General features: G+C 41.0%; 1 protein-coding gene across 5 annotated transcripts in view; it reads left to right on the forward strand.

Moving 5' to 3' along the window:
* The window catches only part of LOC130120511 (collagen alpha-3(VI) chain-like), a 151976-nt gene that overhangs the window by 24211 nt on the left and 113961 nt on the right, over positions 1 to 13804 (forward strand). For all 5 annotated transcript variants that reach the window (XM_056289075.1, XM_056289079.1, XM_056289076.1 and 2 more), the window contains one exon: positions 133 to 723. In XM_056289075.1, the coding sequence (XP_056145050.1) occupies positions 133 to 723 (591 nt within the window). The remainder of the gene's footprint in view (positions 1 to 132; positions 724 to 13804) is intronic.

Genomic DNA, 13804 nt, shown 5'->3' on the forward strand with positions numbered 1-13804 from the left:
TTCAATTTAAAGAAATCATTTTTTTCAGAAATTTAAACTTAAAGTAGAACATAATTGTTCATAAAACCTGACATGAAAAGGAGGAATGATACTCATTACTGTTTATGTTTTAACCCTCCTGTTTTTCTGCAGTTGAAAAAGGAACTGAGAGGGATGTTGCCTTCCTTATTGATGGCTCAGACAATGTGAGGACCGATTTCCCCTACATTCGGGATTTTATCATCAAGGTCATTGAGCCACTTGATATTGGAATTGACAGAGTACGGATTTCAGTGGTCCAACACAGTGAGAGGCCAACCCCCAATTTCTACCTTAACACATACCAGACTAAAGATGAGGTGATAAGAGCTGTCAATGGGATAACGCTGGCTGGTGGATCTAGTCTCAACACAGGATCTGCTTTGAAATTCATGAAGGACACCATTTTGTCTGAAAGTTACGGCAGCCGGGCAGCAAAAAATGTCCCCCAGTTTCTGATTTTTTTGACTGGAGGCAGGTCCAGGGATAATGTGAAGGAACCTGCTGTCGCACTAAAGACAGAGGGAGTGGTACCATTTGGTGTTGGCGTCAAGAATGCAGACCCGAAGCAAATCGAGGCCATTTCACACAACCCTTCCTTCGCCTTCAATGTGAAGGAATTCAGTGAACTTGGCACTGTCCAACAAAAGCTCAAAAACTACGTAAGCCTTCCGAAAGAGCAGCTAGAAGTCGTTCTACAGCAAGGTAAGCAAAATCCTTTTTTTCAGCTTTTGCTATGTAAACTCATTGCTGAAGGAAAGTGCTTTCACTGACGTTCCCGCCGCTGTGCGAAGATAGGTGCAACTCAATATGTCTGTCATTTATTGTGTCTCAGTACATGGTGATGCTGTAAAGAGAGATGTCGTGTTCCTACTGGATGGCTCTGATGGCTCAAGAAATGGATTCCCAGAAGTGCGTCAGTTTGTTAAGAGTATAGTGGAAACACTCTCTGTGGATGAAAACAACGATAAAATATCTGTGGTTCAGTATGCTGAAAAACCTGAGGTTAACTTTTATCTGAGTAATCACAAAACAAAGGATGCAGTTATCAATGCCATAGATAATTTAAGGCACAAAGGTGGAAGGAGCCTTAATACTGGGGCAGCTCTACAGTTTGTGAGGCACAATGTCTTCACCTCCTCCAGGGGGAGTAGAAGACTTGAGGGTGTGCCCCAGATACTTATTCTTCTGAACAGCAAACAGTCCAGCGATAATATGAAGGGCCCAGCTGTTGCTCTTAAAGATCAAGAAATAATGTCACTTGTGGTTGGAGTGGGAGATGCCAGTTTCTCAGAGTTGGAAACGATTGACTTCAAACCTGGTTTCACATACAAAGTCTCTGATTTCTCTGAGTTGCCCTCAATCCAGTCACAGCTTGTTGCTACACTGAGCATGTCAAAAAACATTGAGGAATCTATGACTGGTGGAAACCCTGATTTATTAGGTAAGAATTTTATTCTTGAATAAAAGTTTTCCAAAAAGAGGCCCCCCAATATTCTTTCTCTATGTATTTTTCGGCATAGATTTCTGGATGGAATCTTTCATTAACATTGGCTAATGAAACTGGAAAATATGTACTTTCTAAAAAAAAAAATCTGCTTTTCTCTCTTTTGAGTCTTTCAATACCAAAAAAATGCTTTGCTGGTTGTTTTGACATTGAAGACAAATATTCCATACATGACATCTCTTGTATAGAAAGATCATTCCTTAATAGGTCTGCTTGAAACTATATAGCACTTCAGACCTTTACCTCAAATCCATGAATTGTTGCTCAACATTTATGCTTCTCATTCCTTCATGCTGATGAATACAGTATGCATGAACTTGGTATTGCTAAGAAACACTGGAAGTTCACTTCTTCTTCTAATAAAATGTATATATTAAATTCTTTAAGATTATATTCAAGCCTTAAACCAACAGTCAATACGTCCTATGTCTTTTTGTCCACCTATTTATCACCTAGTTGACACAGAGAGCAACAACAGGGACATAGTGTTTCTCCTTGATGGCTCAAATGACTCCAGAAATGCACTACCAGCAATTCGAGAGTTCATCAGAAGAATGGCAGAAGAGCTAGATATTGATGATGATAAGGTTCGAGTTGCTGTTGTGCACTATAGTGATGACGCCACAGTTTTCTTTGACTTAAAAACTCATAAATCCAAAAGGGCTATCATCTATGCTGTTAGAAGTCTTCGCCATAAAGGAGGAAGACCACGGAATACAGGGGCTGCTCTCCAGTTTGTTCGGAACAGTGTTTTCACCACTTCATCGGGCAGCAGACGCCTGCAGGGAGTACCTCAGATTCTGTTTTTGCTGACTGGAGGAGAGTCCAATGATGATGTCTCTGGTGCTGCATCTGATCTGAAACGTCTTGGGGTTCTCTCCTTCGCAATTGGAATGAAAAATGCAAAAACAGAGGAGCTTCAGAAAATTGCCTTCTCCTCCAGATTTCTTTTCAACTTACCTGTCTTTGGTGAACTCTTATCTATTCAACCAGAGATCCTTTCCTTTGTCCAGTCCAGAATGGAAATTGAGCCCCCGACTATTATAGGTAAGTAGTGTCATTGATTTGAAGTTTAGAAAGAGAACAAAGCCCCTCAGAGGTTATACCTTTGGACAACTGTTCTCATGTCTTTTGAATTCCAATGAAACTGTGTCATCTTCTGAAGAAAATCAGTCGATCAGTTTCATTTTCCTTTGTCTGAATTAAACACAGGACACTTCACAGTTGTGCTGTGTGTATTCTTAAACAAACAAAACACTGGAAATGTGAGGAGGAAATGTTTTGTTTGCTTCTTACAAATGTCTTTTAGCACACATTCTGTGCTTCTGTATTGGAGAGCTTTTTTCTTGACTGCTTGACATCTACAAATGTCCCTATTATCCAATCTTATGCTCTTCCTTGAGCCAATGATAATATATCATTGACTGGATATCTTCAGTTACACAATGTTCTCATTTGTTTTACACAATCCATTCTCTTCCTTTCACTAATGGAAGAGGAATTTGTGTTTACTTCATAGCCACTTTTAAGTGTTCAAATGCTTTCTTCATCTCCATATCTTCTTTCACATTCTTGCATTTATCACCACAGTTTCTCTGCATGAAATATTCCTAACTCCATAGTTTCTGTTTAAGCATGTTATTTTACTACAAAGAATACACCTGAGAGTATCTTGTTACTCATGAGACAAAAATTGCTGTAGCCACTGGTTGTAGCATATGCTATTTTATTACATGCTCAGTTCTAAAACAGGCCCTTCCCCCTTTTTCCTAGTTGAATTAGATGCCACTCAAAGGGACATAGTGTTTCTATTGGATGGGTCAGATGACACCATAAATGGATTCCCAGCAATGTGCAACTTTGTCCAAAGAGTTGTGGAGACACTCAATATTGGGGAGAATAAAGACCGTGTATCTTTGGTCCAGTACAGCAGAGATCCAAAGACCCATTTCAATCTGAACACATACACAGAAAAACAAGATGTTCTTGGCTCTATCCAGCAACTACAACATAAAGGCGGCAGACCCCTTAACACTGGGGCTGCTTTAGATTATGTGAGAAATAATGCCTTTATTGATTCCTCTGGGAGTCGACGTCAAGAGGGTGTCCCGCAGATTTTGATTCTGTTAACTGGGGGAAGATCTCAAGATGATGTTTTGAGTGCTGCTGCAGCTCTGAAACAGGACAAAGTGGTTGTGTTCAGTATAGGGGTGAGGAATCCAGACATACTGGAGCTCCAAATGATTGCACATGTCCCCTCCTATGCTTTTCCTGTACCTCAATTTGATGACCTTGGGAGAATCCATACACAACTTGTGTCATTTGTAAAAAAAGTGCCTCGTCAGCCGAGACTTAAACCACAGTCTGCCTTAGGTAAGATGTTTTCAATTTATTTATTCAACTATGTTTTCTATTCTTATTTTTATTTATGCATTTATTTATTTATTTGCTTGTTTGTTTGCTTAACCTGTCTACTTTACCTTCTTATTCTGAAGTGTAATTTGATAGATTTCACTACATTTTGGGCCCATTTAACCCCCCCCCCCCATTATTATTCAAGATTTGGTGTGTATTTCTAACTGAGCGTTATCCTTCTCTCTGTTAAAGTATCCATGGATAAAACTGAAACCATTCAACGGGATATTGTGTTTTTACTGGATTGCTCTGATGAAATGCAGACTGTATTTGAAGCAATGCTTGACTTTGTTAAAAGTTTAGTGGAGAAGCTCGATGTGAGTGAGAACAAAGATCGTGTTTCACTGGTTCAGTACAGCAATGGAACTTCTGTCCAGTTTTATCTGAACACACACAAAACAGCAATGAATGTTATTGACGCTGTACGGGATCTGAGGCATAAAGGAGGCAGACCCCTCAAAACTGGAGCAGCCCTACAGTATGTGAGGGATAATGTCTTTTCAACCTCTTCTGGGAGTAGGCGCCAGGATGGTGTACCCCAGATACTGATTCTCTTGACCGGAGGGCCATCCAGTGATGATGTCAGAAATGCAGTAGCAAACTTGAGAAGGATTGGTGTGATGACATATGTGGTGGGAATAAAGAGTGCTGATGCCCTTGAGCTTCAAACTATTTCACAGGAACCTAGTCATGCTTTCTTTGTAGCAGATGTAAGTCATCTCTTTGGCATTCAGCAGGAAATATTCTCTGTCATTGGGAAGGCTGAAATTCCTGTTATCATGCCAGCGTTGTATGGTAAGGTTGTAATTACCAAATTTGAATTGTACATTTATAGTTACACTGCTTCTAAAATACATCATTAACAAATTTACTTGGTTTTTTTTTTATGTTACTGCAGATAACAACAGAGACATTGTATTTTTACTTGATGGTTCTGATGATTCCCGCAGAAGATTTCCAGTTATTCAAGCCTTTGTGCAGCAAATAATAGTGAAACTAAATATTGATGTCAATAAAGATCAAGTGTCTGTGGTTCAGTACAGTGATACTGCAGAAACAGATTTCCCTTTGAATTCATATAAAACAAAAGATCAGGTTCTTGATGCAGTAAGAGGACTAGGTCACAAAGGAGGCTATCCCCATAACATTGGAGCTGCTCTCCAGTTTGTGAGTGACAGTGTCTTTACTCCTGCTTTTGGAAGTAGACGTCTTGAAGGAGTTCCACAGATTCTCATACTGTTGAGTGGTGGAAGATCTGAAGATGACATACATATCCCCATCAGAGCATTGAAAGAGATGGGTGTCATAACAATTGGAATTGGAACAGCTGATGCTGACACCCTAGAACTGCAGACAGTGTCTCACAAACCTAGTTATGCCCTCACTATAGCTAACTATGAGGACCTTCCATCGGCTCAGCAGGATGTATTGTCATTGATAAAGGAGGTATCCCACCAAACAGAGCCAGTGGTTTCCACAAAGAGTTTTGGTAAGCTGTTCCCTATATCATGATCTATTTATTCATGAAAACTGTGATAGATGGGATGTAAAAGTACCTTACTGCAATTTGTTTTGGTCTTTATTGCAGATTCTGAAAATAAGGATATAGTATTTCTTATTGATGGGTCATATGACTCTAGAAATGGCTTTGAGGGGATACGTGGCTTTATTGAAAAAATAGTCCAGCGCTTGAATATAGAGGAGAACAAAGACCAGGTAGCTGTTGTTCAATACAGCCGGGATGCCACAGCAAATTTCTATTTGAATTCTTATTCATCCAAGAATGATGTACTGAATTCCATAAGAACAATCAGGCACAAATTGGGAAGGCCGCTCAACACTGGCAAAGCATTGGAGTTTGTCCGAAACAATGTTTTTGCTGCTTCAGTTGGTGGCAGACATGTGGAAGGTGTACCTCAATATCTATTTATATTCAGTGGTGCCAGGTCAAGTGATGATGTGAGAGGCCCAGTACAGACACTTGGAGAAAATGGAGTAAGGACTTTAAGTTTCGGAGCAAAAAATGCTGACAGTTTGGAACTACAAACCATTTCTTCCACACCAGCACATTCCTTTTCCATCTCTAATTTTAATTATCTGAGCAGCATAGAGTCATCTGTAGAAGCTGTATTGAACAGCGCTCAAGAAACAACAGAATTTTCCACCATTACTGGTAAGGAGCAGAGATTCATTGCACATTGCATCTCAACAATATTTAACAGATAACTCAGCGATAACACATCTCTCAGGATTTAAGTCTATAGCTGTATATACTACAAACAGAATAGGCAGAACTGTATACAGCTGGGTACAGCAACAGGTGTCAGTTATTTAGACTTAAGATGTATTTGTAAAATATTTATTGCATCTTTTGCAGAGACTTCCTCTGTCTTGACAGTAGAACTGCAGAGTGCTGATATTGTTTTCCTCATTGATGGATCTGATGATATGAAAAGAAGCGCAAGGCAAATTCTGGATTTTCTAAGACAGTTTGTTGACCAAATAGAGATCGGGCGAAGCAAATTGCAAGTTGCTATGATTCAATACAGCGATAAGCCCACGACCGTCTTCCTCCTGAATACCTATACTTCCAAACAAGATATCTTGAGTCGTATAAGCAAAACCAGGCTCAAAGGTGGGAGTGTAATTAACACTGGACGAGCACTAGAATATGTGAAAAACAATGTGTTTATCGCATCCTCTGGGAGCAGAGCAAAGGAGGGAGTCCCACAGATACTGATTCTCCTGAGTGGGAAAAAGTCAGATGATGATGTCCAAGTTCAGTCTGCAAGTTTGAGAGATGCTGGAATTGTGCCTTTGATTATTGGGGTTAATAATGCAGACAGGATGGAGATGGAAAGCTTAGCACATAGTCCAAAAATGGCGTACTTTATAAAGGACAATTCTGAATTTACTCTTGTGAAACAACAGCTGCTGTCAGCAATTTCATCCTCTAAAGATACATCGAGCCTCGGTTTAGGTGAGTGAAAATCTGTACACTAATCAGCTTTGCTTATTTGCTGATTGTAGAACAATGCATTATTACCAGCCATTTTGCATGATATTCTTAAAATTGCAAAATCTTATGGCAAGGTAATTTTTTGTTCTTCTAAAAAAAAACAATCAAACAAAAAAAAACCATTTCATGATAAGAAATTTGTATACTATATTTCAGATGGTTTACGTTGACTTGATTTGAACTTTCAATCTTAGGTCCAGGCCTCAGTGTGAAAAGAGATATTGTTTTCCTTCTTGATGGATCTGATGATGTTAGAAATAGATTCACAACTTTACGTGACTTTGTTGCAAAAGTAGTGGGCAACTTTGACCTGGACCGAGGAAATGATCAAGTTGCTGTTGTGCAGTATAGCAACAATGCTGAAGTGAACTTCAATCTGAGTTCTTACAACACACGAGATGATATTCTTAGGCATATCACAAACTTAAAACCAAAAGGTGGAAGGCCTCAGTATATTGGAGCAGCACTACAATTTGTGAAGGACAATGTCTTTGTTTCAAATGCTGGAGGCCGAAGTCATGAGGATGCCAAGCAGATACTTATCCTACTGGCTGGAGGTAGATCTAGAGATTCTCCTCAAGGCCCAGCAAGTGCTCTCAAGACTGCAGGGGTGCATATATTTGCAATTGGATCAAGAATTATGAATTCAGTTGAGATGGAAGCTATTTCCTCGGACCCAAATTATGCTTATTCAGTCCCTGATTTGGGATATCTTTCTAACATTCAGCAAAGTTTGATGGCTCATCTTGCAAAAATGAGACCACAAGAGGAAGCTTTACCAGGTAAGAGTTGATTTAAGTTAATAATTGAATAAATTAAGATGGAATTTTACAATAACTATATTTATGATTATGTAATAACTTCAAATATGATGGTAACTAAATTATCTTTATTTTTATTAACAGCAGAAAGTGATGACAGAGGGAGAGATATAGTTTTTCTTTTGGATGGATCTGATTATTCAAGAAATGGATTTGAAAATATTCGAGATTTCATTTACAAAGTAATTGGAAGATTGAATGTTGGCCAAAATAATGACAGAGTTTCTGTGATTCAATTTAGCAATCTGGCAGTGGCCAATTTCTATTTGAATTCATTCATGAAGAAAGAAGATATCTTAGCTTCTGTTAGGAGGCTATCACACAAAGGTGGAAGACCTCTCAACATGGGTGAAGCTCTAAAGTATGTGAAAAATAATGTATTTACAACAGCATCTGGCAGTAGGCACAGTGAAAATGTGCCCCAGTTACTTATCATTTTAAGTAATGGACGTTCAGCTGACAGTATAGATGAACCTGTTGCTTCTCTAAAGGAAAGTGGTGTCTTAATATTAACTATTGGGACAAAGAGCTCTGACAGAAAAGAATTGGAAAGTATATCACATGCCCCAACTTTGTCATTGACTGTTTCCGAATTTGATGAGCTTCCAAATGTTGAACAGCGTCTTATCACTGCAATGATGGAAGTAAAAATTATTGGGGAAACTAAAGACAAAACAGCAGCAGGTAAGAAAGTTGATAAATGAGCTAGGAGAAAAAAATAGAATTTCTGGATATAAAATAACTGGGAACCATTGTTTCCACTGAAATATGTAGAGCATTTTTTTTGTTTCTGCTAAATAAAATGATAACCAAGGAACCTTGCTTGTTTAGCTTTAGTTTTTCATCCATGGGAAGTTAGTTTAATTCTCCCAAAAGCTCTAACACTTGGATAGCCATAATGAGGACTTTTTTCTCAGTAACAGAAATGTCCACTACTGGTGATTTGTCTGTAAGAACCATAATTGTTGAGTTTATTTGATGTTTTATCTTATTTGTTTCTCAGTTGACCTAAAAACTGTCAGAAAGGATGTAGTGTTCCTTGTGGATGGTTCTGATGGCACACAGAATGGATTCCCTGCCATGCGTGATTTTGTTGAGAGAGTGGTGGAAAAACTCAATGTGGGAGAAAACAATGACCGAGTCTCTGTGGTTCAGTACAGCAGAGATCAGCAGGTCCATTTCTATCTGAACACATACAGCACAAAAGAAGAAGTACTTGACATGGTCAGAGGGCTGAAGCACAGAGGAGGCAGACCCCTCAACACCGGGGCAGCCCTCCAGTACGTTATGGACAATGTCTTTACTGTATCCTCTGGTAGCAGAAGCCTGGAAGGTGTTCCACAGATACTGATTGTGTTGAGTGGCGGGCCATCGAGTGATAATGTGGATACACCAGCCTCTGCTCTCAAAGAGAATGGGGTTTTGGTTCTTGGCATTGCAACCACAAATTCAGGCAGGGAGGTGCAAAGGATTGCTACTGATCCCAAATATGTCCAGTCTGTGTCTCAAATGTCTGACCTTCCTAGTGTCCAGCAGACATTCATCTCCTCTCTCAACAGTGTACTTGTTGAAGTGACAAGCATAACCCCACCAGTTATCGGTAAGACACTGTTTGCTTTGCTATTCCCCTTTGGAAATGTGTCACTGCTCATTCACTTTATAGGGGTTAGTGTATACAACACACTTAAAAGTCAAATGTATGTCTGATTTCCCTCTAAGCCGTGCTGAGCTCACTTAATGTTTAATTTCTGATGCTCACAGTGGACCAAAGAACTACTAGAAAGGACGTAGTATTCCTGCTGGATGGTTCTGATGGTACAAGGAGTGGATTCCCATCTATGATAGACTTTGTTCAGAAAGTGGTGGAGAGACTCAACGTGGGAGGAAACAATGACCGAGTCTCTGTGGTTCAGTATAGCAAAGATCAGCTGGTCCATTTCTATCTGAACACATACAGCACAAAAGAAGAAGTATTTGACATGGTCAGAGGGCTGAAGCACAGAGGAGGCAGACCCCTCAACACCGGGGCAGCCCTCCAGTACGTTTTGGACAATGTCTTTACTGCCTCCTCTGGCAGCAGGCGCCTTGAAGGCGTTCGGCAGATGTTGATCCTGCTAAATGGTGGAAGGTCTTTTGACAACGTAGATACCCCGGCCTCTGCTCTCAAAGAGCTGGGTGTCTTTGTATTTGGCATTGGAACAAGGAACTCTGACAGTAGAGAACTTCAGAGAATATCATATGACCCTAGTTATGCTCTTTCCGTGTCTGAATTCACTGATCTCCCCAACGCCCAAGAGAAGCTGACCTCTGTCATGGGCAAAGTCTTAGTGAGGGCAACTCCCACAACACCAACAGTAATTGGTAAGAAATTCATTGATTCTAACTGTCCACTATCATTGGAATTGGAAAAGCAGATCCCGTTCTGTGGGATTATTTACCATCTTAAGTTCATTGCAGCCACACTCACTTTTGTAACATAGTCACAGCAGGTTGAAATGATTGAACTTATCATGTTCAGGATACATTGAGCTTTTTATTTTATTTTATTTAAATTTCTTTACACTGGTCAAAGGCCTAGGCGAACTTCAACTCAATAAATTTCTAATATCAATATTCCTCAGCTGAACGCCGCCGTCCAAGAAGGGATGTTGTGTTCCTGCTTGATGGATCTGATGGCACAAGGACTGGATTCTCAGCAATGCTTGACTTTGTCGAAAGAGTGGTGGAGACGCTGAATGTGGATAAGAAAAAAGACCGTGTCTCAGTGGTTCAGTACAGCAGAGATCCCACTGTCCAGTTTTATCTTAACACATATGCAACCAAGGCTGAGATCCTTGACAGTATCAGAGGTTTGCGGCACAAAGGCGGCAGACCCCTCAATACCGGAGCAGCTCTCCAGTACTTGAGGGATAATGTCTTCACCGCCTCAGCTGGAAGCAGGCGCGTGGAAGGAGTTCCACAGCTCCTAATAGTGCTGAGCGGTGGAAGATCTTCTGACAGTGTTGGCACACCAGCCTCTGCTCTCAAAGAGCTGGGTGTTTTCACCTTTGCAATTGGAACCAGGAGCTCTGATAGCAGGGAACTGCAGACGATATCCCATGAACCTAATTATGCTCTGTCTGTGTCCGACTTCACTGACCTTCCGCGAATACAACAGCAACTTCAGTCCTCCATGGAGGAAGTTGTTGTTGATATAACCCCAGAATCTCCAACTGTTTTAGGTAGGTTAAGAAAGTGAAGCCCTTACTCACCCAGTAGGTTTTCAAATTTATATTAAGTTAAAGGAAATCTGAGCAACGTTGTTTGTTTCACTTTAATCTTTCATCTATGGGAAGTTCATTTGATTCTCTCAAAAGCCCTAAAACTTTGATAGCCATTTTTTTTCTCAGTAACAGAAATGTCCACTACTGGTGATTTGTCTGTAAGAACCATAATTGTTGAGTTTATTTGATGTTTTATCTTATTTGTTTCTCAGTTGACCTAGAAACTGTCAGAAAGGATGTAGTGTTCCTTGTGGGTGGTTCTGATGGCACACAGAATGGATTCCCTGCCATGCGTGATTTTGTTGAGAGAGTGGTGGAAAAACTCAATGTGGGAGAAAACAATGACCGAGTCTCTGTGGTTCAGTACAGCAGAGATCAGCAGGTCCATTTCTATCTGAACACATACAGCACAAAAAAAGAAGTACTTGACATGGTCAGAGGGCTGAAGCACAGAGGAGGCAGACCCCTCAACACCGGGGCAGCCATCCAGTACGTTATGGACAATGTCTTTACTGTATCCTCTGGTAGCAGGCGCCTGGAAGGTGTTCCGCAGATACTGATTGTGTTGAGTGGCGGGCCATCGAGTGATAATGTGGATACACCAGCCTCTGCTCTCAAAGAGAATGGGGTTTTGGTTCTTGGCATTGCAACCACAAATTCGAGTAGAGAGGTGCAAAGGATTGCCACTGATCCCAAATATGTCCAGTCTGTGTCTCAAATGTCTGACCTTCCTAGTGTCCAGCAGACATTCATCTCCTCTCTCAACAGTGTACTTGTTGAAGTGACAAGCATAACCCCACCAGTTATCGGTAAGACACAGTTTGCTTTGATATTCCCCCTTGGAAATGTGTCACTGCTCATTCACTTTATAGCGGTTAGTTTAAAGAAGACACTTAAAGTCAAATATACAGCTTATTTTCCTCTAAGCACTGCTGAGCTCACTTAATATTTCATTTCTGATGCTCACAGTGGACCAAAGAACTACTAGAAGGGACGTAGTATTCCTGCTGGATGGTTCTGATGGTACAAGGAGTGGATTCCCATCTATGATAGACTTTGTTCAGAAAGTGGTGGAGAGACTCAATGTGAGAGAAGACAATGACCGAGTCTCTGTGGTTCAGTACAGCAAAGATCAGCAGGTCCATTTCTATCTGAACACATACAGCACAAAAGAAGAAGTACTTGGCATGGTCAGAGGGTTGAAACACAGAGGAGGCAGACCCCTCAACACTGGGGCAGCCCTCCAGTACTTGAGGGATAATATCTTCACCGCCTCAGCTGGAAGCAGGCGCCTGGAAGGAGTTCCACAGCTCCTAATAGTGCTGAGCGGTGGAAGATCCTTTGACAGTGTTGACACACCAGCCTCTGCTCTCAAAGAGCTGGGTGTTTTCACCTTTGCAATTGGAACCAGGAGCTCTGATAGCAGAGAACTGCAGATGATATCCCATGAACCCAATTATGCACTGTCTGTGGCTGACTTCACTGACCTTTCCCGTATCCAACAGCAGCTTCTGTCCTCCATGGAGGAAGTTGTTGTTGATATAACCCCGGAATCACCAACTGTTTTAGGTACGTTAACAAAATGATGCCTTTACTCGCCCAGTAGGTTTTCAAAATTGTATTTAGTTAAGTCCAAGGAAAACTGAGCATCATTGTTTGTTTTGCTTTAGTTTTTCATCTAAGGGGAGTTGTTTTGATTTTCCCAAATGCTCTAAAACTTGGATAACCGTAGCTAGTATGTTTTTTTTCCCACCCTCGGTAATAGAAATATCCACTACTGGTGATTTGTCTGTAAGAACAATCTTTGTTGAGCTTATTTGATGTTTGATCTTATTTGTTTCTCAGTTGACCAAGACACTGTCAAAAAGGATGTAGTGTTCCTTGTGGATGGTTCTGATGGCACACGGAATGGATTCCCTGCCATGCGTGATTTTGTTGAGAGAGTGGTGGAGAAACTCAATGTGGGAGAAAACAATGACCGAGTCTCTGTGGTTCAGTACAGCAGAGATCAGCAGGTCCATTTCTATCTGAACACATACAGCACAAAAGAAGAAGTACTTGACACAGTCAGAGGGCTGAGACACAGAGGAGGCAAACCCCTCAACACCGGGGCAGCCCTCCAGTACATCAGGGAAAATATCTTTACTGTGTCCTCTGGTAGCAGGCGCCTGGAAGGTGTTCCGCAGATACTGATTGTGTTGAATGGCGGGCAATCTAGTGATAATGTGGATACACCAGCCTCTGCTCTCAAAGAGAATGGGGTCTTGGTTCTTGGCATCGCAACCAGAAATTCGAGTAGAGAGGTGCAAAGGATTGCCACTGATCCCAAATATGTCGAGTCTGTGTCTCAAATGTCTGACCTTCCTAGTGTCCAGCAGACATTCATCTCCTCTCTCAACAGTGTACTTGTTGAAGTGACAAGCATAACCCCACCAGTTATCGGTAAGACACAGTTTGCTTTGATATTCCCCTTAAGAAATTTGTCACCGCTCATTCCCTTTATAGGGGTTAGTGTATACAACACACTTAAAGTCAAATGTACGTCTGATTTCCCTCTAAGCCGTGCTGAGCTCACTTAATATTTAATTTCTGATGCTCACAGTGGACCAAAGAACTACTAGAAAGGACGTAGTATTCCTGCTGGATGGTTCTGATGGTACAAGGAGTGGATTCCCATCTATGAGAGACTTTGTTCAGAAAGTGGTGGAGAGACTCAACGTGGGAGGAAACAATGACCGAGTCTCTGTGGTTCAGTACAGCA

Source organism: Lampris incognitus, chromosome 11 (genome assembly GCF_029633865.1).
Source record: "Lampris incognitus isolate fLamInc1 chromosome 11, fLamInc1.hap2, whole genome shotgun sequence".
Classification (NCBI taxonomy): Eukaryota; Metazoa; Chordata; class Actinopteri; order Lampriformes; family Lampridae; genus Lampris; species Lampris incognitus.